Here is a 25,144-nt window from a genome sequence, read left to right as displayed (position 1 = left end):
CTCTACTCTTTATTCCCGTAAAGAAAAAGTCCATCAGTGGTTGTGTTTGCAGTAGCCAGCAGGAGATACTCTGTTAGGTGGCATTTGCTTCCTTTTTCTGCTTTCACCAGTAACACCTTGATTTTTGATGACTATTAGAATAATTAACACTGACACTTGGAAGGGAGCCTGCTTCCAGATGCATACACACGTCTGTTTTATAAATACCAGCCCGAACTTTTTCCTGCCCTAGCTGAAAAAAATGTGCCTCCACCCCTCCCAGTCTTTCCAGGGTGTGGGCCCGTGTGTAGCTGTGTGACTGTGCTCACACATTGGCATATATTTCAGAGCTACCAAGAAGAAATTCATTGCTCTTGAAATAACAAGACAGAAAAGAACCATTTTTTCCTGAATCAGACCATCTGAAGAGCTGGAAACAGTCAATGTGTGTATGTGTGATGCTACAGCCAGTGAATTCCACGTGAAGAGAGGGATTGTACCCTAAGAAGAGAAAGGCAGTTCTCCTGGATCTCAGATGTCAAACTCTCAAGCTGTTGAACTCACCCACTCAGCACCTCCACATCCACCCTCTTAGTGTGCTTGCATTGTCAGTGATTTCTGTTTCTGCAGATTTTGATGCCAGAAGACAAATAATAAAATAGCATGCATATGAAGCCTTAAAGCAGTTTTCTACCAGAGTTTTTGATTGAGGCTAAACAGAAGCAACCCGATCATGCTGTCAGCTGGCAGGCAAAAGACATCATGTTTTAAAATTCACATAGTTTGAAAGCAAGCTAATCATTTCTGGCTCAATAATAAACTAATTACATATTTTAAATAGTATAGAGCTGAGTCCCTGTTTCAGATTAAGCCCTGTAAATAGCAAGGTCCCGGGTAAAGCTGACATTTGCCTGATGTCTCTGGCTTCAGGACCTTAGAATGGTGCCAGTTCTTGGGGGCCTGGATAGGCCTGCCTGGGACAACCAGGTAAATTGGCTTGAATTGGTCACAGGTGATATAGCACAGAGGAAGGCCTGGGCACTCAAAAGTTTATGGCAGTGATCCAGTTTGTTCATTCCCTAAAAGTAGTGATCCCAGGTCAAGGCAAAACATGTCCATAGTGTTCCTTTTGGGGAGTGTCTGAGAGAAAAGGATCATTCCTAAAAATGATCCAGTTCCAACACTTGCTTATGGTTAGTGATTTTTTTCCACCTTTTACTCTCCTTTCATAGTCCTAGGAACCATGTACAGAAACTTAGAGCTGAAGACATTTAATTCAGTGACACAGGTTAGTGTAGTCTTGCAAGCTCCTTGGTCACTTGGAATGGTGCCTCTGTCCTTAGTCAGTTCGGGGACTGGAGAGGGACACGCAGTGCAGTGGTTAGAACTCTGCTATAGGAGTTAGCCTTGGGCTTGATTTCAGGCCCCAGTGCCTATAGACAGTTACTATCCTGCACCCCAGTCTCCTCCTGACGGACTTCCCATGAAAATAAAGTGAGATTAGGTTTGTGAAGCACAGAGTGTTGGCTTGGGCAGGTGCTAATACAGTAAGTTCCTTCAGATTGCAGGTGAGGTAGACTTTATTTTGGATTTCTCTTGTTATCCCTGTGTTTGCTTGGGGGAGATTTAGAACTAGGTGTGTTATCTGTGGTTTCAAGGATGCCTCTGAGTGCTCTGAGCCAATCAACTGCATTACCAAGTAATGGGGGCTCCATAACACCCCAAGACGGGTAGAGACAGGTAGGCATCTACACTCTGGCTGGACCTGAGACCATTCTCCCAAACCCTTGCTCCCCCAAATAGCCTACGTGCCATCCTTCTGCCCATCTCTATAATATTATTACAGAGAACCTTAAGCCTGCTTACTAGACTATGTCATCTTGTTTTGGGAAATTTGGTTGTATAATTGAAGTTTATATTCAAGGCTGAGACTTGTTGACTTTAGAAAAACCTTGGTGCTATTTCACATTTTGCAATGGACGTTTCCTTCCATTTTTCATATTGAGGATCATTTATTGGTCTCATGTTTTTATAACATTTCATTTTAACATTATAGTTCAGGCCTGTTTTGTGGCTGCTGTCCCCTTCCCACTAATTCACTGATTAGAGGAATATTTTTGAGCACCTGCTATGTGGCAGTGCCATGCTAGGCAGTAAAGCTGTAATAAAACATGGCATCTGGTTGTAAAGGGTTCAGTAACTGTTAGGGGAGACAGACACCTATTCCATAAGTTGTAAAGCAAGGCAGACTGAAGCTGAATGGATGGATGGATGGTAGATCTTATCCATCCTCTGCTCCATGCACTTCATCTCACCTTTTCAGTTGTCATGGTAATCTAGACACTGGGACTAACGGTGTTTCTGGGTGGTATTACTGTAACACCTAGAGGCCAGGAGATCTGAGTTTGTCTCAGCTTGGCAGCCACCTCCTAGCTGATTGAATTTAGCTATGCCTTGTATCTCTTTGGTCTTCAGTTTCTTTCACTGTAAAGTTAAGGTTGCTTGTTATTAGATGAGTTTAGCAGCCCTCCATTTTCCACAGTATTACCTTTTACTGAACTTCCTGTCCTGATGATCACTTACATAATGCCTTGAAAGTGATTAAACTCCAATGCATTCCTGAATTCTGGATGTGTATTTCCAATGCCCTTTTATTCTCTCCATTTCCACCCACAATACATTTTCAAACTGAAAAAACTTGCAGCTTTATTTTTTTAATCTTAAGTGAAAATTTTGTTAATAACAAAGCTATTTCTGTTCTACTTCGTTCTACTTTGCAGAGTCAGTTTCAGGAATGTTCTTTTATGTCATGGTTTTTAACCCTTTGAAGCATCGACTTTGTGTGGCTTGTCCTGCACGGTCTTAAAGTGTGTGTTAGTTGCTCAGTCATGTCCAACTCTTTGCGACCCCATGAACTGCAGCTTGCCAGGCTCCTCTATCCATGGGATTCTCCAGGCAAGAATTCTGGAGTGAGTTGCCATTTCCTTCTCCAAGGGATCTTCTTGACCCAGGGATTGAACCTGGGTCTCTTGTATTACAGGTGAATTCTTTACCGTCTGAGCCACCGGGGAGGAGAATTTAAGTAGCATGTGTTTGCCGAGCCCCTTATGGGAAGGGGAAGGGATTCAGTCCCATCAGGAGGAAACCTGGAACCAAGAGGGCAGGGGTGGCCAAATGCTGCAGCTTTAACCTACTTTCTGGAGATTGTCTTTCCTTTGACTGCGTGCATTAGTTGCTGCTTCCTCGGGGGTGGGGAGGAGGACGTGCGGCTTCTAGCCGGAGGGGTGGGGAGGCTGCTGAGGGGAGTGGGTGTGGGCAGAGGGTGCAAGGCTGCCAGGGTTCTCTGTGTGCCGGAAGTGCAGGTTTGGCTGGGAGGAATGGAATGTTCCCTCTTGCCCTCCAAGAGCAGAAACAGCTGTGGAAGGGCTTGAAAAAAAATTGCTAAATGAAAAAAATAAAAAAAAATTAATATGAAAATAAAACCCACACTGGAAAACCCAACAAAACTGTCTGTAATAGCGTAGTAGCTCTTTAAGAGAAATTTCTTCCCATCTAGGATTTCTTGTTCAGTTGAGGGGAAGAGCAAATTGTCTGCCAAGCCTTTCTTTTACCAAGAAAGCTTCATGTGTCTCATTTGTCTTGGGTAAGAAATGGGTTCATTTTACTGATCACCAGGTTGTTATTATTTTATTCCTCCAAACAAGGAACCAGAAACTGCTGCTTACTGTGTGAAAAACTTGAAACAAATGTTAGTTTTCCAAGGAGATCTCTATGGGTAGAGGACTGTCAACAGATTTAACGGAAATCTTGTTTCTAGCTGGAAATTTAATCCTTCAGACAAATTCCCGACAATATTTATTTTAGAACATCATCTTTTAAAAATAAGTCCTTTAATAGCTTAAACTTTTAGTGTTTTAGACAAACGTAAGAGTGGAACTAGCCTGGAACTTGTCTTACACATCAGGGTTGATTATGCAGTCCTTTATGTGAATGTTTTTCTTATGTGTCTGAAAGGCTATTATAGTTGGTATTCCATATAGTCAGAAACAGTGGCTCTGAATTCAAGTCTGTTTTATGCTGTCATACTTTGTGTACTTGCTTTTGAACAAATTAGCCCCAAAGTCGATAAAATGTAGTAGAAGAAGGCAAGCCAGCTAAATGTCTACTGTCTAATGAGAAGGCCCAGCCCTCACTCTTCTCCCTCAGATGGGCCCTTCTTGGCCCTTTGCAGTGTCCACTCCCCACCTCCCTCCATCCAGGGTCTTTGCACCAAGTGCAGCGACGTCGTGTTTCCTACAGTCGAGGAAGGAAAAACGGTGTGGTTGTTATTAACGTTCTTGAGATGATCTGCTTAAAATCATGTGCTTTCTGTCTCAAGGGAGTTCATTAAGTAATACTTTGCTGTATTCTTAACAATGGAAGCTAATAAGTATCTCAGGATTGGGGTACGGCCTTTTCAGTGGTTATTTTTATGCAGTCTATCTTTGGCATTTCATTTGAAGGACAGTCTCTTATAAAAGGGATTATGTGAGGTTGCATTGCTAATTCAGGGAGAGCTCTGAGAATTACAGGGATCAATTACAGTCCCAGCCCATCCCTTCTGTGGCCTGTATCAGTTACTACCTTTGGGAAAGTCCTCTTGCCTCTTTTCTGTCCATGCTTATCCATGCTGGGTGGAGAAGTGGCACAGGGCAGGATGGATGACCGTCCACAAGGTAGTGCAAGGTCAAGGACCCTTCCCTCTCAACTCTCAACCCTTCCCCCCCACCTTATTATTTCTTTTTTTTTAGGAAGAAACCCTATCTGGACTCCAGTGATCTGATAGATTGCTCTAACTCTCCGTTTTACTCCCTGCGTATAAACACAGCTTTAATCTGTGAGCCCGATTCTCATCCTTATCTTCTAAATGGTGGAAACTTGGGCTTAAAGAACATCTGCTGTGCTGTGTCATCAGACCTGGGGAGACTAGGAATCTTTAGCTTAGAGTCTCAGCCAGCAGAAACGTAAGGGGGAAATTCCAGGGACTCTCAGCTCTGAGCTGATAATCTGGGGAGCTTTCAAATTGTGCCTCCCCGAGGCTTACTCACACCAGTCTCTACGACTGAGTGCTTAAAGCCTCTGCACCTGATTGGAAGAGGCAGCCAGGGTGGAGAACTGATACCTAAGAGAAATCAGGGCATCATCCAGAGAACTGCCTCTGAAAGAGCCTATCATCAGAAGTCAAAGGCAGCATCTCTCCCGAAGCTGTCTCTGCGTAGTTCTGCTATGGTGCACAGCTCCCTGGGTCTCCACTGGGTTTCCCATGACCTTTGTCAACTGTTCAGCAGTTACATATTTTAGAATTCAGGTCTTTGGCAGTCCCATTCTGAACTATCAGTGATAACAAGTCAAAGCAAGAAATACTACTTGAAATACTGGTCCTGTGTGCAGCGTAGATGAGCACTGGATTTAAAAGCAGTCCTTTATAGATCATCCCCACTGAAATCTCTCATGAGGACCAGGGCACTGCCTGCAGTCTGCTTGGTGGACATCAGTGGGTCTGGCTTGGGAGTTGACAACCATAACTCATTTTGAGATAACCAAAAAAAGGAAGTGACTGAGAAAGGTAGAGGCCTTTAAGAGTTAAATTACACAACTCACTTTTTATTTTTAAAGTCAGTGGATTCCTTGTTGCCCTTGCTGAGAAAGATAAATTGATACCACATGTTGCTTCCAGACAAAACCCTCTCTGTATTCCAGGGGAAGCACATGCAGCTGGTGTCTGGGTTAGTGGACAGTCTTTACAAGGTAAACATGGGTTGGAAGGGGTTGGAGCGGACACAGGGTAGCAACAGTTGGGAAATTACCAGCTACTCCTGAGCAGCACGGCACTTTGAAATACTTTTACAAGTTTGAAATCTTTTCCTGAAAGGAGCCACCCTCATCTGGTTTAAAGCATATGATGCTCGGAAAACAGTAAGTGAACGTTTGTGATGTCACTGCTTCCGTGTGTGGAATCTTGACAGTTGAGAGCTGCTTTTTGTGCTTGGCACTGGATGAGTAACTTGCATGCACACTTTCATTTAATCGTCCCCAAAATCCTAGAGTTATGGTGGTTTTATTCTCATTTTATAAAAGGGGCAACTGAAGTTGGCTCAGTTGTCCAGGACACACGCCTAGGCCACTATTCTAGCTCCGACCTGGCTGACATCAAAGCCTACCTCCCTCCGTTGGCCACCTTAAAAAATTGCATGTGTGAATTACCCACTTTGTAAATATTGGTGGAATACTTACTTGTTTCAGGCAGCTTCTCTATGACACCTGATCTAATCTGTTTGGGGTCTATCTATCTTCACAGCCAGTTGGCATAAATGTAGTGGCTGTGCACTTTAGCATTAGGGATAAACGTGTCTTGCATTAGAACACTGTCTTCATTATAGCACGAACAAGAATGACCAAATTCGGATGAGGATAGTCATCTTTATGCTGATTTCTTCAAAGAGGGCCAGGCCAAGGGAACCTTAGGCTCTGGACCACATGGCCAGTCAGCCTGACTGTAAAATGTGAGTGCGTGTGACTGTGAAATGTCGGCACATCTTCCTCCTCCACGCACCTGTGCACCCCTCCTTGATGGGCTAGGCCACCAATGACAGCTGCAGTCACTCAGGACAGCTGTGCCACCTCTGCTGCTAATTACCTACACCTGTTTTTTTCTGCCCCAGAGTAGGCCTTGCTTCAGTAGAAATCATTTTGTAAAAGAGAAAATTGACATAAAAAGTGAATCAAAGGGTATTTATTCTTAATCTCTGCTCTGTCTTCAGACAACTTGTGCTACAGTTGTTTTCAGGGTTTTCTACGTCTTTGGGCCCTGGTTGGGGGGGGGGGGGTGGGCAGGCAAACACTGGCATTTTTGTCCCTGACAAAAGTTTCTTCATAGAAATGTTTAGTTTACTGTAATTCATCAATCTCTGAATTTCTTAGTTGTGTTGTGTGTTAGTCACTCAGTTGTGTCCAACTCTCTGTGACTCCATAGACTGGAGCCTGCCAGTCTCCTCTGTCCATGGAATTCTCCAGGCAAGAATACTGGAGTGGGCTGCCATTACCTTCCCCAGGGGGCTTCCCCATTGAGCTTAGGTCTCCTGCATTGCAGACAGATTCTTTACTGTCTGAGTTACCAGGGAAGAAAAAAATTTTAGTAGTGGATTTAAATAAGCAGAACTATTCACATGGTTTTGGGTTGGGGTTATAGTAATTTATTGGCTTCTCTAGTAAATGAATGTGATGACAGAATGGCCTGAGATCTAGCAGCGGGAGTCCTGGTTGGTAATATTTACCTTATCACCTTAGCCGTAAGGACCTCACAATGTTTTCCAAAATGTGTATTTAGATGTGACTAGAAAAATCTCTCTAGTCCTATCAAACCATTCCTCCTTCTCTGTCAGCTCCCAACCCTCAAACTAATGTTATATCTTACAAATTTAGACTATTTGGTATGATAGATGAATTAGTGGAAAAGCATAGAATATTTTTAACAGCAGTTTTATAGTTTAACATGCACGAAATACATTGGAAATTTAATTTAGAGCCCCCGACTAAAGAGGTCTTTAGAGAACTTAAACTACACATTATAAAAGGATTTTATAATTGGCTGGTTTCTTTTTATAAATTCCACTTCTTCCTTCCTGGGTTTGAGGTGAGGGAGGGGCAGTTTGAAATCTTACAGAAATTATATCACCACTAACTTCCATTATCAGGGAAGGTGTTGGGGAAACACTGCAATTCTGATACGTTCTCGGGCATTTATGTTTACTTTTTCCGGTTTCACCAAAACGTAGAGAACCTGGTGATTAGAATCATGACCTGTGAGGCAAAAAAGCAGACTACATTTCTGACATCTGACCTTGTTAGGGTGAGGGGCATTTGAGCTAGAAATGGACGGGGGGCCGTACTGATGGGTCTTTGTCAATGTCCCCCCACCGCTTCAGATTATGGATTGCATAAATGGAGGGCTAGGGACCATGAGGATGATTGTGACATAGTTTTTGTTTGCACTGTCTTAGTAATGAAACTGGAAAATCCTGTCTGAGTGTCGCGTAGGTGATATGCCTTAGGGAATGTGTTCTGTCATTAGTAACCTCTAAAGCAAGAGTTGAACTAAGATTTGACACTGAAGCTGATCACCCATTTAATAAATTGGGTTTTGGTTCAGAATCTAAGTGTAGCTTATTTGGGTTTGTATGGTAAACACTGCCCTCTCTTTAGGATGAATGCTGTGATGGCCACCTTAGTAAAGAAATGCAAACGCAGGCTATAGGATTACTCTTTGCAAAGACTTTGTTTTAAAAACATTTTTAGGAAAGACCTACTAAATTGTTACTGTTAACTATTTCACAAAATTATAGTCATAAGATTATGCCTTTGTATCCTTCGTCTTTCTTAAATAAATGTCTTTCTTTAGATGTTAGCTCAGAGAAGTTAAATGATGACTTCTGTATAATTTGGTGACAGATCCAGGAAAGGTTGGGAGAAAGCACTGGAGTGGAGTTGGAAAAACAAGTTTCGGTTTAAAGCTGTGTGACCTTCTATAAGTTATTTAATCTCTCTCAGTCTGAGGCTTCATATATATGATGAGAGCATTGACTTTGTGGTTTGTTAGGAAGATTAGAGATGAGGAATCTAAAAGCACTGACCCAGGAACTGACTCTTGTAGTCAGTCAAGCTCCATTCCTCATCCTGGCAATTAGGGCCCGGGTCTGACAGTCCTTGGTTCTGTCTTCTGTGAGGGTGTTTCAGCCCCTTTCCCACAAGGCCCTACAGAAGCTTAGCTTCTCTCTCCAAATTTTAACCAATGGTGGCTTATAATTTAAAAAAATTACATACATCACTAGGGTTAGAGTTGTAGAATAGATGACCATCCATATAGGACATTTTGGAGGTCTCTAAAGGGTTAACATTTTCATTTCTGCTTGGTTTGGAATTGGTGAAACTAAAAATTCATTTAAAAAATTGTCCACAAATGCTTTTTAAAGGGTGGATAACTGGATATTTATGACTGGTCATTTTTGTTGCTGGGTGTTGGTATGAATGAACTCTTTCCAAAATCTGGAGCAGTGGGGCCTGGCCACGGGAGGGGCGGTTCAATCAGTGTCCACATCGCCCCCACAGGGCTTCAGGAACGGAAGCCTATTTTTTTCCTAACCAGAAGCTTGAGCTTAAGTTTGTGGTTCATATATCTAGTCTCCTGGGTACTCAGTAATAGAATCACTGTGCACTTGCCTGCTTTTTGAACCCTGTGGAGTGAGTTTTAAAAGCATGCTTCATATCTTTATGAAGAAAGTGTTTTACTTTTTAAAGAAATGTAATTTCTGAACCATGAGTAGAGATGCCATTATTCTTTAAAAAACCAAAAGAGTGAAAGGGAAGCTGGGTATATAGTCTACTGGGCACCATTTGGCTCATCAGATACTGAGCATGTCCTCTCAAACGTGTCTTTACGCCTGTCATAGAGATGCCGAGCTATGACCCATGGTTGGTGATGCTCATTGCCCAGCCAGAGCTGTCGGACTTCCTTGCATGGGAACATATATACACAGAAACACTCTGAGTATTTTGGGTTATTTATGTATGGTGAAATCCCACTGACTTTCTGTGTTTTAAAAACATTCTGGTAGAACACATGTATTTGTATCTTCTACATAAATACAGTTGGTGATTGCCAGTTTTTTTTTTAACTACGGTAACTTTTAGGATGGTTTGCATTTAATAGACAGCAGCAGGCAATATCTTTTGTCTTTAACTTGCAAATAAAAACTCATCTGACCTGCAGGTGCTGTTCCAGATGTGGCAGATGCCATCATCAGCTCCTCTCTTTCACAGCACACGAGGCATTTTACAGAATAGAAGGAGACCTCCCCAGGCAATGAGCTCTGTCTGTCATGTACTCTGTGTTTTATAATGGCAGTAAGAACACCCTGACTTAGTAGCGTGACTGGCTTTTGAAGTATATTAACATACATCATTCTTACGTCACCCCTATCAGAGAGGGATGGTTCAGATGCTATGGCTGTAATGAAAATGGAGTGAAGCTGTTGGACATAGACTGAATGATTTGCTCAGGTCTCATGGTTGGTCGGTGACAGAGACGGGGCTGGATCAGGGTCATCTCTGTTAACTGGGCTTCCCTAAATCAGGAGGGGGATTCTTGCAAGATGGGAGCAATTGTTAGGGTTTTGAGGATATTTTGCCCTCATCTTTCCTTTTTTTAAGAATAAACCTTTTAATATAGAATGGTTTTAGATTTGCAGAGAAGTTACCAGACTGGCCCAGAAAGTTCTTGATGTTGGCTATCCACATCAAGTTTCCCCTGTTGTTATTAATATCCGATATCAGTTTGGTGCACTTGTCCCAACTGATAAACCAGTGTTGATACATTATTAGTATTAACTGAGGTCTGTGCTTTATTCCGATTTCCTTAGCTTTTGCCGTATACTTTGCTTTTTCTGTTCCAGCATCCTATCCAGGATTCCACAATGTGTTTAGTCAGCATGTTTCTCTTAGGCTCCCTGTGGGTGTGACAGTTTTGAGGAGAACTGGACAAGCGTTTTTAACTGTTCCTTATTTGGGACTTGTTTCCTCTTTTTCTCACTACTGGAATGAGGTGATGGGTTTTGGAAGGAAGGCCACAGGGGAGGGTGCCGTTTTCATCATGTTGTTTTGAGTGCACAGCAACAATCTGACTTTGCCCTTTGATGTTGACCTTGATTACCGGGCTGAGCTGGCACGTTTCTTCACTGTAAAGTTACTCTCCCTCACCTCCCCTTTCCACACTGTGCTCTTTGGAAGGAAGTTACTGTGCTCACATTGCCTTGAGGAGGGAGTGTCTGAATAAATTAGCTGGAATTTTTCTGAATGGGAGACTTGCCTTACTTCTTCTGTCAACTCAGCAAATCTTACTCTGCCATTTTTTTCTTATGCCTGTGAGACAGGTGTGAAATTGTGGCAGGAGGAGGTGGAGTCAGAGAAAAGATAGGTAAAAATTCACACCAGTTCTAAATAGAAGTAGCTCAGAAAAGGTAGATGCTGCCTCTGTACTAGAGGAGGAAGGGACCAAAATGGAATAAAATAGCCCTGTAGGTGATGAATCACCCTTAGAGAGCCAGGGAAGTTTGTTGCAAAATGCAAGGGGAGATGATGTGGTAATACATTGTAAGTGCAAACTTCAGTAAAGGAAGTACAATTACAGAAAGGACAATGAAACCTGTGAAGTCCTACAGTCCCCCGCATCTTCTGAATATGAAACCATCTCCCACACCCTGACTATGAAAATGCCATCTACAATATTGTCATTTAATCCCAAGCCAAGGAGACTCATGCAAATGCCTTTTTTTAAAGCCTCTGAAATTGAGGCTGCTTTAAAAATTGAGTCAGATTAGTAACTGTTTCTCCTGGGTGCTCAGTTAGACCATTGCGGCTCATCTGCATTGTCCCTTCTCTCTCTACAGAACTCTATCCGGCACAACCTGTCACTGCACAGCCGGTTCATGCGGGTCCAGAATGAGGGAACCGGCAAGAGCTCGTGGTGGATCATCAACCCTGATGGCGGGAAGAGTGGCAAGGCACCCCGGCGGCGGGCCGTCTCCATGGACAACAGCAACAAGTACACCAAGAGCCGCGGCCGTGCTGCCAAGAAGAAGGCAGCCCTGCAGGCTGCCCCCGAGTCAGCCGACGACAGTCCCTCCCAGCTCTCCAAGTGGCCCGGCAGCCCCACGTCCCGCAGCAGCGATGAGCTGGACGCGTGGACTGACTTCCGCTCGCGCACCAATTCCAACGCCAGCACAGTCAGCGGCCGCCTGTCCCCCATTCTGGCGAGCGCAGAGCTGGACGACGTCCAGGATGATGACGCACCGCTGTCCCCCATGCTCTATAGCAGCTCGGCCAGCCTGTCTCCCTCCGTCAGCAAGCCGTGCACTGTGGAGCTGCCCCGGCTGACCGACATGGCGGGCACCATGAATCTGAACGACGGGCTGGCCGACAACCTCATGGACGACCTGCTGGACAACATCACGCTCCCTGCATCCCAGCCGTCGCCCCCAGGGGCGCTCATGCAGCGCAGCTCCAGCTTCCCATACACCACCAAGGGCTCCGGCCTGGGCTCCCCCACCAGCTCCTTCAGCAGCGCGGTATTTGGCCCCTCGTCCCTGAACTCCCTGCGCCAGTCTCCCATGCAGACCATTCAAGAGAACAAGCCAGCCACCTTCTCTTCCATGTCCCACTATGGCAGCCAGACACTCCAGGACCTGCTCACGTCGGACTCACTCAGCCACAGCGATGTCATGATGACCCAGTCGGACCCCTTGATGTCTCAGGCCAGCACCGCTGTGTCCGCCCAGAACTCCCGCCGGAACGTGATGCTTCGCAGTGACCCAATGATGTCCTTTGCCGCCCAGCCTAACCAGGGGAGTTTGGTCAATCAGAACTTGCTCCACCACCAGCACCAAACCCAGGGCGCTCTCGGTGGCAGCCGTGCCTTGTCGAATTCCGTCAGCAACATGGGCTTGAGCGACTCCAGCAGCCTCGGGTCAGCCAAACACCAGCAACAGTCTCCCGTCAGCCAGTCTATGCAAACCCTCTCGGACTCTCTCTCAGGCTCCTCCTTGTACTCAACCAGTGCGAACCTTCCAGTCATGGGCCACGAGAAGTTCCCCAGCGACTTGGACCTGGACATGTTCAATGGGAGCTTGGAATGTGACATGGAGTCCATTATCCGTAGCGAACTCATGGATGCTGATGGGTTGGATTTTAACTTTGATTCCCTCATCTCCACACAGAACGTTGTTGGTTTGAACGTGGGGAGCTTCACTGGTGCTAAGCAGGCCTCATCTCAGAGCTGGGTGCCAGGCTGAAGGCTCACTGAGGAAAGGGGAAGTGGGCAGAGCAGGTCAGTGCATAGTATTAACAGAGCGGGTGGTGGGGGACGCTGGCCTTTATTTACATGGTGCAGTAAGCTGGCCCCCAGCCAGTTCATCCCGAGTTGTACCTGCAGAACAAATAGGGCTGTCAGGTGCCCCTTTCCACAGTTCGCTGACAGCTCAGGACTTTTACTGCCAGTAAAACCAACACACACATTCAGAGGTTTCATTTTTCTTTGTATCCAGTCACCCTCGCTGACCTGTGACGCAGATACCCCTACTGGATGGATGGATGAGGATAGAAGGGCAGGGAGGAAAGGAACCTTAGGCCATACAAACGTCATGGTTCAGGACCCTGCCAGAGGACTTTCTTAGACCCTCTGGTCCAGCACTGCCATGGTCCATCTTCGATGGTTTCTGTGTCTTTTATTCCAACAAAGTAACAATTTTTAGGTGCTTCTAATTTAACTGTAGACTATGTTTCTAGACTCTTTCCACCAGAAGCAACATCTTTCGATTTTTCACTAGTAGTACTCAGCATCTTTATTAGCACTCAGCATCTAAGCAGTTTTAAAAAGCAAAAGAATTAAATGGAAAACAGAAGCTCTTATGTGAGGGAGCATTTATTCATGTGCTTCTTTTTCCCAGTGTATAAATGATGTCAGGTTCCAAATAGTGACATGATTTGTGAATGGTGAAAGATGATTTTTTTTTTTTAAGTTGTGGCATTTTAATTCTCTTGGAATCAAAAAGACACAACATGATGTGGCAAGAAAAGCATTTGATTAGAATCAGAAGTCGGGGGCTCAGATTCACTTCTTTTGCTTTCTGACTGCCATCTAGAGTGTGTCACTTAGCCTCTGAGCTTCAGTTTCCAGTTTTATAAAATGAGGATAACAGCCCCTGTTACTTCATGGGGTTACTGCTAGAATCTAATGTACTGAAGGGTGTGAAAGTGCTTTGTAAATCTGAAGTGGGCTATGTTCGGTGTAACTAGGTACGCACACTAACTGATGAGTAAGCAGGAAGCCCAGAGAGGTTAAGTGGTCTGCCCAAGGTCACCCAGCTGAACCCAGAATCTCTGTTTCTGGAATGGCTAGAACCATGATCATTCTTATCATTATCATGGCCAGATGATAAAAATGGGAAGCACTCTGAACTGGAGCCAGAGTAGCGGGTAATACACAGCTTGCCCCTAAACTCTCCTCTTCAAGCAGTAGAAAGAGCCCTGGGGTCTTCTACTGTAACAGGTTTGCACCCTCAGATGCTCCCATGTTTAGGGGCTCTGTTCTGTGTCTCGGTTCCTTTTTTTGGTACCATCAGCAAGCTACTTATACTCTTTAAGTGGTGTGAAAGAGAAATGAGATTCAGAGCCATAAGAGCCTGAGCCTTGTTTACCCCTCTGCCCTGGCTCAGGAGTTGGAGGAGCCTCCCCTGGTGAGCGCATCAGCCGTGGGTGGTTGTGCAAAGGGGAGTGTCAGGAGTGTTGGATGCTCAGCTTCTCCACTTTCCCGGCAGAAGCAGGCCCCTAATGGCACTCGGACATCTGTTTCCAGTCACTTAATAGCCCTTGAGATGGTAAAAAGACTGCAACAGAAGCTAAGGCGGCTGACACACTTTCATGCTGCCAGAACTCAGGCTGGTGGGGACTTGCCTCGAGAAATTTAGGTATTTGGCTTTTAGAAGGATAGTTTGTCTTCCTTTAAGAAGAGGAATGTGATTGTGGCTTCTAAAGACTTGAGTAGGTTTTAATTTTGGTTTGGTTGTAAGGAGCCTACTTTCTAGTTCACTGAGAAGAGTAAGAGAAGAAAATGTGGTAGCAATTTTTTCCTGATGTTTCAAGTGTATGTTTTCCTTTAGTTGAATAGCAGACCTTTCTTGTGTGTGTGTGTGTGTGCGTGTGTGTAATTCTGAAAGATTATATAAAAATATCTTAAGGGAGATTTAAATACTTAAATTTTAAAAATTTATTTAAAGCATTCTTATTTTGATAATAACTACTTTTAAGATTACACATTTTATTATTATTATATTAGAATCTTAGGGCCATTAGTCATCTTTTTCTCAAAACATTTTGGGGGAAGTTTTTTTTGAGAATATAGCTTCTTCAGTAAAAAAAAAAAAAAACTAGTCACCTGAAAATAAATTTTCCTGAAAGTAAACCAGCTTAGTATGACCAGAGCAAGAGAAGAAACATACGGAAGACAGTGAAGGGCTGTGAGCATCTGGTTTTAGGGTTTTAGAGTTTCCATCTTGCTTTGGAATGATTTGCTCGCTCCTCTAAACAGCCAGGGTCACGTGTGGCCTGACGTGTATTCTTTGCTTTTACATTTAACTTGTTGCTGTCACTTTATTGAAGATGCTCCTGAATTCACAAAACAGGCCTCAGAGTATAATCTCAGAAGTGAAGTGAAGTGAAGTCGCTCAGTCGTGTCCGACTCTTTGCAACCCCGTGGACTGTAGCCCACCATGCTCCTCCGTCCATGGGATTCTCCAGGCAAGAATACTGGAGTGGGGTGCCATTTCCTTCTCCAGGAATCACCTGAAGAGACTTTAAAAGCGCCGGGTTGGGGCGTGGCTGGGGGAGGTACCAGCAGGGTGTTTAAGTCTCTGCAGGTGATGGCTCACATGCAGTGAACACGGGCAGCACCTATTTCACGCCGTCCATGAAGGTCAGCAGTGCCCCTGGCCCCTCAGCCCCTAGGCTCACCTCCCACAGACCCCCGACTCACAGGAACATGTTCCCAGGGCAGAGGGGTGGGAAAACCAGCCAGACCCACACAAAAACAGCTGCTTCAGGCACTTCTCAAGGACCCCTTGCATTGACCCTTTCCTGGTCCTCCCAGCCCCTCAGAACCCACTTCAAAATTTAGCATACCCAGCTTCCCAAGACTTGTTCTATAATGACTTTCTTGGTTTGACTTTGTTTTTTTTAAAGCCAGTAGTTGTGGTATTTCTCTGGACTCTATCCCTGTCTTGCTAACTGAAGGTCACATGACCCCGAGTGGGCGCTGCCTGGTTGTGGAGTTAATGGAGCAGGTCTGTCTAGCTGACAGACAATCTTGCTGGAGAGCTGTGGCAAGATGCTTCTCTGGAGGGCTGGGTGTTTCACACATATCATTCCTTTTAGACCATGTGTGAAATCCTTTGACCTAGGGATCTATCTGGAAAAGGAAAAAATAATTGTACCTTTTCATGAGTGCCAGCTACTGGGGTGTGAAGGGCACTTTCGTCTCTTAGGCATTGGTGGAACTTGGTGCACATACTTACAGGCTGCAGCAGGCATGTCTGTGAGCGAGTTTGCTGGCTGCAAGGCTAAGCTTCCAGTAAGCCCTCTTGAGACTGTCATGTGTCTCTTCTCAACGGGAAAGCAGCTTCAGTTTCACTGTAGTTTTGATGTCAAAAGATGCCTAAATTTACATGCTCTTTCGTTCATCTATATCTTTTGGCATTTGGAGACCCCATTAGGGAGCAACCTCATATTTAGTTGCATTTTAAACAACTTAATGATAAGGACTGGAAAATACTAACCAGGAAGAGCCCATGTGGAGAAGAGGGAGTTCTCTTCCTGTCTCTGCCAACTGGCCACATCACTGATGACTCTTCATCTGTAAAAAGAGGAAAGAATCAGAGAGCTGTTTTTTGTTTGTTTAACCAATAAGATTTTTTTTTAATTGAAGTTTAGTTGATGTACAGTATTATATAACAGGTGTACAATATAATGATTCATGATTTTTAAAGGTTATACTCCATTTATGGTTATTATAAAATACTGGCTCTATTCACCATGTTGTACGGAACGTCCTTGTAGCTTATTTTATACCTGGTAGTTTGTACCTTTAAATCCCCTACCTCTATCTGGCCCCTACCTGCTTTCTTCTCCCTACCGATAACCACTAATTCTCTGTATTTGTGAGTCTGCGTCTTTTTTGTTATGCTCACTAGTTGTATTTTTTAGCAGAATCATAGAATATTAAGGGTATAGAGGATGTATAATTTTGAACCTGAAACCTAACATTCTGTCCATGAAATGGCCCCAGTAAAGGGTAAGTGATGATATAGAACTGTAAAGAAATAGTGATATAACAGTGTAGAAACAGCAGGCGCCAGTGTTGGAGGTCATTTAGAATTTAAATTTAGGCTACTTCTCTGAAGGAGCAAGTCTTTGATACTTGTTTTTGTCTAATGTTTAAGTGCTGTGATTCCATTATATCTTTAAATATTCGTGTAGGACTAATTCTAACCAAATACAGGCAATATTATAGGGCTACTTATGTGATGTTTTTTCTTGCTATAGATATTCCCATTAGGGAATGTAACACGTGGTGTGTATTACATGGAAAACAGGCCCTGTTACTTACACTTTTGAACTGTTGTCTAGTCTTTGGTTATGGTGTGCCAGCCTCAAGAATTATGCATCTGCAAGGATCTTTATTCTCAGTTTTAAAACACCCAAAGTCTGAATGGTCATTCATGGAGAGAATGGCTGTCTGGATCTTTGTAGTGTTGACAGGGAGAGAAAATTGTCAGAGCCTGGAAAGAGTTTTCTGTGCAGAGGCTGGTGTGCTCCACACACACACCCTTTTCCCTGGAAAGCAGTGACACCAGCACTGAGGCTGCTCTTCCTGGGCCTGTTGGGTTTTCAGCGCAGCTTTGCTCACCTCTGACCAGCCTGCTAAATATGGTGCAGAGCCTGAGTGGCCCTGGCCCTTCAAGCAGTAGCATGTATATATGGCTTTTGAAAGGTGTCTTCTGGCCACAGAGGTTGTGCGGAAGCTAAAGAAGTAGAGTAAAAATCACCAGAACTACTCCTGGAACTTCTTGTACACTCTAAGTTCCCATTAAGTGCTTCTTTTCAGAGTGTTCATAATGCTCAGTATTCAACATCTTATAAATATTGTTTCCTATGAGTGGAGTCTTCCCCCAGGGGCCTGCCTCTCAGAGACGTACCTTTCTGTATAGAGATGGGGGTGGATGGGTTGGGACCCGCCTCTGTGCGGTAGCCAGAGAGATTGGCCTGTCAGAGGTCCGCCTGGGCCTGGGGCTGATAGAAGGATGCTTGCTGGCACTGCTTTCTCTTCCTGACTTGGGGGATGCATGTCTTAACGCTGGATTTTCATTCCAAGGTGGAGATTCCCCACCTTGTAAGAGACTTGACCTGCTTTACCCTGGTTTGTTGTTGTGTTCATTTGATTTGAAAATACTGCCTCCTCCATCCTCCATATTGTTTTGAAGTTTAAAATTTTAAAATCTAAAATGAATTAAAACACTGTATTGTGAACTCAGGACACGTCAGGTATTTAGAGGTCCCATGGATTGGTGTTTCTCAAAATGTTTCACAGAATACTAGATCCTCAGGGTTATTCATGGTTAGTAAACAGAAAATAGATCCTGTGACCAAATGTTTGAGGAATGCCGTGTGAAATAAAATGAAATAGGGTTGTTTCCTGTAGGACTTCTCAGAGCCTTAGAAGTTTAATATATGTTATAAACTTTCTAGGATCAGATTTCATTGTTTCCTAAGTTTATTTGATGTCTTGAATTAAATCCTTATTCTGGAAACCATAGGACCAGCGTCCTAAGGAAACCCCTAAAGAAATCCTGAAAGAGGTCAGCAACCTCTTGAGAACTGGGGATTCTTTGCCTTTTAAAAAAAAATTATTTATTTTTTAATTAAAGGAGAATTGCTTTACAGAATTTTGTTGTTTTCTGTCAAACATCAACATGAATCAGCCATAATTGTTTCTTTGCTTTTTTCCCTTCTTGATTCTTACTGGAGCTTTTTGTTCTACCTTGTCACATATCAAGCTTTTCTCAGCCACAGAGTGGGTTCTGCTCTTGAATGAGCTATCTGCCTGGCAAAAGGGTAGGCTCCATGTTGGTGGAGGTGCTCAAGTTTGTTCATTAAACAGGATTCATTCATACAGTACCTGCAGTACTCTAGGCACAGCGGAGTGAGGAAGGTGAAGTAGGGTCTCCCCTCAAGGCGTCATCCCTGGCTGGGGATGTGGGGCAGTGCCGGCGGTGACCATTGTCATGGAGGAAGACTGCTTTCATGCGAGACTGGAGCGAAGGCCCCATTGGGCAGTGGCAACCTTGCATGTTTGGTTTTCTGGGACAGTCCTGCTTTCAGATGTCCTGTTCTGTTATCATATGGTCTATTTCACCTGTCTTTGGCTGGGGGATAAAAACATAGGATCCGTGCTGATTGGGCAGAGTTCAGACTAAATCCAGATCCTGGTTCCTGTTGAAAGCCCTGCAGGATACTTGCTTTTATGTTTGATTTCTAGAATTGGTTCATCACAGTTGGATGAGAGCCAGCCACCCGCTCCAAGCTCGCTGTCCCTAGGGCTCTGCTCTGAAAAGACCTGCAGATTTAAAAAGCCTTCTCTGCAGCCCATCCCGTGTTAAATAATGTCTGTGGTACAACAGAGAACCTATGAATCTGTAGCAGAAGGCTGTCATTTTCATGGGTATGTGTCATCGAGTCAAGTCACTCCATTTCTCTGAGTCTCAGTTTGCTTGTCTGTGAAATGGGGCTGAAATGGAAACCTACTCCACAAACGCTCTTGAAAGAACTACCTGTGAGATGACCTAATTTCCTTGGCAACATTTTAAAAAGTTACTTGATGTTTATTGTTACTTAAAATGGCTCCAGAGGTTAACGCAAAATTAAGGAAACTCCCAAGCCAGTCTTAACGCTGTTGGCACAAAGAGTAGTCACTTTCCTCAGTAAACTAGAATCGATCAGGTTTCTTTTCATTAAAAAGGTACAGCAGTTTGCTGTTGTATGAAACCTTTGATGTCCCCTAGAAGTCCTACTTGCCAATTTAGGGGTCCCTGACAAAGGCTATTTTTTCACTAGTGAAGGGCCTCCTGCCACAGGTAGATTAGGGAAGTTTTATACATGGTACCCAAAGTGTTCCATTAGCATCTTAAAAGGACTGCCTGAGAAATCCTAGCTGTCTGGCTTCTGCTTTCTTTCCTTAGGGGGCCTGTCATACCTACTCTGTGCTGGGGGAGAGCCTCACCCTCCAGTTCCCTGCTTCCTGTGAGCGGAGCCCCTTCCTGTCAGGTGGGAGCCTGGAAATCTGACCTTCCCCCTCCATGCCAGGCCACCTCAGCCACATAGAGAAATGAAGAGCTGGTCCAGCTCTCCTAGAACCTCTTGGAAGCAGAAAGATCACCACACGATAAATGGCACGATGCTGTCAGGGGCCTGGCCGTGGACCCCACCTTCCCAAGAGCTAGTGATTTACCCCCGTTCTGGCTAACGTGACCCAATTTGGGGTTCAGGAAATATAGTCAGACGTATCATTAAGATCTCCCAAATCTAGGGTCAGTGAAAACCCGGAGAAATCGGGCTGTTCTCCAGGAGCTTTCCTCCCAGAGAAGCAGGACCAAGCCCGGAGCTGAAACACTCCACTGGGAAAGCTGCCACGTGGTTGCAGGGGTTTTGTTCTCTTCCCAGTAACAGATGTGAACCCTACTCTGTAATTCTAGATTTCTGCTTTTTTTAAACAACCCCTTTTTTGCTAAAATCTATGATATTCATTTATTAAAGGATGAGAAATACTTAGTCATGAAGCATAATTCCAGTGTTTTTAAGGGTAAAACTTTGAACTGCAAGTCCTGGTTTGATCCACAGTATGCTCTCTCTCTCTGTCCGTCTCCTCCACTCCTCTTCCCTCTTTTCCTCTCTCCTTTCCTCTCTCCTCTTTCTCTCTGATGAAACTAGTCTGGACCATGACATTTTTTAAGTATTCATGTCTGTGTAGAGTGTTCAGTTTGACTCCTTAATGGAAATTAATGACCACGAAGAGGCCAGAAGTTCTGAGGTTGAACTTTAATTTCCACTGGGCCTCTATTTGTGTACATGGCACTGTAATTAATTGTAACTTCCATTAGTCAGTTGTGTGTTCAGAAATGACTGGAAAGCAGTGGAGCCCAGTAATCAGAAAATGTGGTGTGACTGACAGATCTGTTAGAAGGTGGCCCCTAGGTGGAGGTGGCCCTGTGGCCAGAGTGCACTCCCGCCCAGCCCTGGTCATCTCAGGCTGTCCTGCCATCTGGGGTGGGGCACCAAGGTGGGGAGCTCCAGGCACATTCCACTGCAGTGCTGGTCAGGGGCGAGGAGGACCACCCAGGCCGCCCACTGTGTGCTTCTGCCTGATTCCTGGATCTGTCCTCCCGCCAGACTGCCGCCCTCAGGATGGATGGGCCTTTGCCTCTTGTCCATCTTGGAGCCACCCTGGAGACCCTCCTTTGGGCTCCTCCTTCACTTCGTTCCTCTGCTGAACTGACGTGGGTGCTGCTTCTTGGCCACCATCTGTGTTACCTGCATGTCCTCGTCGTGTCTTATAGGTGAACGAGGGGCTTGGACTGTTTGTGGAACTAAAATAGCTGATTTTGTGTGATCAGTTTCAGAGTCACTTTTGGAAATTTTTAGATTGTCTGCAAAATCCTGCATAGCTAAAGCAGGGAAAGAAGCCTTTAGAGACCCTGCTGTTCAGTGCTCGGTGGCCGAACCCTTAGCTGGGCTGGAGCGTTGCAGCTACCCTTGCCCCTGGCCCCAAGGGAGATGCGGCATCCCAGCCCAGCAGTGTAGCGGCACACTGCCACTTGTCCCCTCACCCCCTCTGGCCAGTGAATGCAGTGAGGAGTCACACAGGATGGGCCCACACCCAGCAAACATAAACAGTGTGATGTTCAGGTCATGGTTTATGGGTCTAAGATTTCCTCCTGGACTACAGTTCCCTTTTGTTTCTAAATGGTGAATCTCTTTAGCCGTGACAGCAATTTGAGAGCTAGAGTAGCATGACTCTTAATTCAGGGAGCTGGACTTAAGAGGGGATGTAGTAGGATGGGAGAGGATAAATTCTTTATTAAATGCTTACTATTTAAAATTTTATTATTATAAAAGTTGAATTATTTGGGTGTTAAAACTGTGCCTTGTATTGATCCTTAGGAAGTTTCATCTTACAAGAAATGTGAGTTGTAGAAACTTAATCTAAGAAGCCATCCTCCCTCCAGAAGGGGATCATTAAAGTTCTAGGTCTTGTCCCACAGGCAGTACGTTCTGCTTGGATTCAGCAGAGATTAACTTTTAGCAGGTGTAGGTTTGAAATGCTTCATGGAAGCTGTAAGGCTTGAAAGAGCGCTAAGTGTTTGAAATGGCAGGGGGAAGAGAGGGCTGTTTCAGGATGACGTTTGTTCATTTATTCAGCCAGCAATTATTGTGCACCTCTCCTCTGTTTCAACTTTGCAGGCTACTTGGGACATCAAGAAAATGTGTCCCTGCTGGAATGTACGCTTCTCGTGGGTGAATACCACGTCTAAGACAGTGCTCTTGAGATAATGAGATGGTCCGTAAGTGGTTTGATTTGAAGGCTCTGCTCTGCTCTCAGTATACTGGGAATTCGATACGTGTGAAAAAGCAACCATTCTGGGCACTCTGTGATGCAGGGCCAGGTGTGGCTTAGGAGTTAAGCAGAGGACAGCCTGGGGCGGGGTGGGCTAGAGGAACTGTCTGGATGTTTGGATTGGGAGAGCAGGCCAGGCAAGGCACTGACCCTGGCCCATCGGATCAGGTGGCAAAGCCGGAATGAGGTCAGCAGAGCCAAACCCCCAGGTCTCTGCCAGCCACAGCTTTGGAGTATTATATGGGCTGCCCTTCCTGGAAACCTGATTTTCCTTTAGGGAGCCTCCTCAACTGAGTACAGATTTGGCCAGAATTTCCATACCTGTTTTCTTTCCTCTCATAAACTATTCAGTGTCTAAAATGGCAAGTTGATAGCATTTGCCAAACGGTTTTTATAGAGCTGCACCTCCTATAATTCCCCTTCTCAGGCCACTATGGAGGGTGGTTCTCTTCAGCCAGCCTCACAAGCAGAGGGCTGCATTTTAATCAGCCAGGCCTCTGCGGTCCCTGAACTCCAGGTTGGTTTTCATGTGCTGCCCTCTTCCAACCCAGAAGAGACTAAGAAAATACCAAATTAAGCCAGAGTGCTGTGCCTCAACACCATTAGGTGTTTTCTTGAGCTGCTTCGTAGTTGGACTGTAAAGATGAGCTCCACAGGACTCGCTGACATTTCTGTTCTCCAACATCAGACAGGGCCACCTTACCCAAGCCCTGCTGTTTCTCCTGGGGTGATACCAGCAGAAGCCTTGGATGCTGTCAGATGGTTGTGGCCTGTGATAGATTGGGTGTCCCTCAGACCCTCCTTGGGGGGAAGCAGAGATGGTGGCCAGCAGGCATTTTTTTGCTCTCTACTCAGGTAGAAGCATTCATTCTCTGAAACCCACACCTGTTCTCTGAAATCCACCTGAAGTTTCCCTGTCATTGAGCAAACATGGATTCATTTCTTTTCCATCCTAAATGTTCTATGTTTAGTCCCCAACTCACCCCAGGGGTTGCAAGTTTTGCTTAAATTATCTTTATGTTTAAAGAGTAAAGAAAGTGGTATTTCACTGTAATTTTGTGTTTCAGGCAGACTTTCCTCCAAGCATCTTTTAGTTTTGGCCAGGAAAGTGTGGCTAACCTGCGTGGATTTGCAGATGGGAGAGTTTTGTCCCTGTGGTTCCTTTTCCTTCCCTGTCATATTTGGAACTGGGGCCCTGTTCCTCTCCTCTCTGCCAGGAAGATAAAAACACTGCTGAGAAATCCGGATTTGTCACAGTGGAGTTAGTTGTGGGAGGACAGCAGCAGGAACAGTTTATGTTTTATTCCCAGATTAAAGTTGATGGGGGTTATGTTTTGTGTACAGTTTTTTGGAGGCGTGGCCCTCTCTTAGAACATCATGTGATTTAGTGGTGATAATTAGGCAGAAACTTGTCTTCCCTACAGATGCCAAGGTTGTAGAGGGACTTACTCTCACCAGAGACCAGATGACAGCATCCACAGATATTTTTAGAAGGGGCCTATCATTTGGTTTCCCTATTTCATTTTCTTTGCATCAACAGCCTGATTTCAAACTTAGTCTTGGGCAGGGAGGGAGGGGGGTAGATTTTCTCCCTGCTAATGAAAGTCCTGGATGGGACAGGACAGTGTCTTCCTATTTATTGTTAGTTGGCCCACTGCCTAGTAACTGCAAAGTGATGGCTGTAATCCCCTTCAGCTGTAGGCTTCCTTTTCCTTCCTGAAGTTTTGCTTAATCTGATGTGGTTTTAGACTCATAAGGCCATCAACATACACACGTAAACCTCATAGTTAACTAAAGCATCTCACTTTAAAGAATGTAAGGCTAGTGAGAGCACCATTCAAACGCAGGGAGTTTGTGTCCAAACCAGGTCTCATTAAATCTGGTTATTTACTGTGCTCCTTTCATTTTCCCAGTCAGTCAGTTTTCCAGATGGTGTCAGATAAACGTGTAAACATCGAGCCACCAGAGAGAGGTTAAAAAGTCTTAGGGCAGGGGCCTCAGAGGGGCTGCTGAACTGGAATTGTAATGAACTGGAATTGTAAGGTCTTCCTCGTGAAGACTGGTTCTGCTGCTCCTCTTAGAAGGGTGATTGCGTTTCCTTTCTGTGTTCACAGTATTTTACAAACTGCTTGCCTTCTACCACAGAGGAACAAGTTGCCATTCCATCCTGTGGAGTGGGGGTTTCTCTGTTCAGTTTGTCCTCCGTGAGGGCTGCCTCTCAGCCTGGGCCTGGCCTCTGCCAGTTGAACTTACAGGCGCAGGCTGTTTCCTCTGCGACCTCAGGGGCGTGCCAGGACTTAGTGCCACGAGGGGCCCCAAGCCCATTCTGCAAAGAAGGAAAGCGGGCAGGTCAGCACATCCCTTGCTTTATGATGAAGTTCCCTGCTAGTGTGGACCCTTGGATGAGATTGTGATGGCTGATGCCCTCTTTTGCTTAGAACGATGCCACGTTACGGGCTTAGGTGCCTCCTGCCTTCTTCCCTCCTGTGCTGACCCGGCGCCAGCATCGGAGCAAGTTGTGTGCTCTGCCGCTGTGCTTGGGGAATGAAGTGCGTCAACTCCCCAGCATGCACTAGTGTCTGTGGCTGAGTAATTAACACCAGAGGGAACTGGGGGATGGGGTTTGGGCTAGGTAATACTTCACAGCTCCTCTCTTGGCACTTGGAGTAAGCCAGGGCCTGGACTTGGGGACCAGAGTCCCCTGATGAATGACTGCATAGATGGTGGTTGTTAAGTGTTACTGTGAAGGAAAGAACCAAATCCCCTTCCAAAGAACCATATCCGTACCCTGTCTGCTCGGGCCTCAGGGTTCCCAGGCGGAGCCGCTAGAGCAGCACCAGTTCCAGCAGGCTAAAT

The 25,144-nt window shown here is 45.0% G+C and overlaps 1 protein-coding gene across 1 annotated transcript in view; it reads left to right on the top strand.

The window, feature by feature from the left end:
• FOXO3 (forkhead box O3) overlaps positions 1-25,144 on the top strand; it is a 125,417-nt gene that overhangs the window by 93,919 nt on the left and 6,354 nt on the right. Inside the window, exon 2 of the mRNA XM_040238552.1 lies at positions 11,460-12,895. Coding sequence (XP_040094486.1) covers positions 11,460-12,860 — 1,401 coding nt within the window. The 3' untranslated portion in view covers positions 12,861-12,895. The remainder of the gene's footprint in view (positions 1-11,459; positions 12,896-25,144) is intronic.

This window comes from Oryx dammah, unplaced genomic scaffold, assembly GCF_014754425.2.
Source record: "Oryx dammah isolate SB20612 unplaced genomic scaffold, SCBI_Odam_1.1 HiC_scaffold_4, whole genome shotgun sequence".
In the NCBI taxonomy this organism is placed as follows: Eukaryota; Metazoa; Chordata; class Mammalia; order Artiodactyla; family Bovidae; genus Oryx; species Oryx dammah.
The sequence above is the reverse complement of the archived record's forward strand: the minus strand, read 5'-3'. Positions and strand labels throughout refer to the sequence as shown.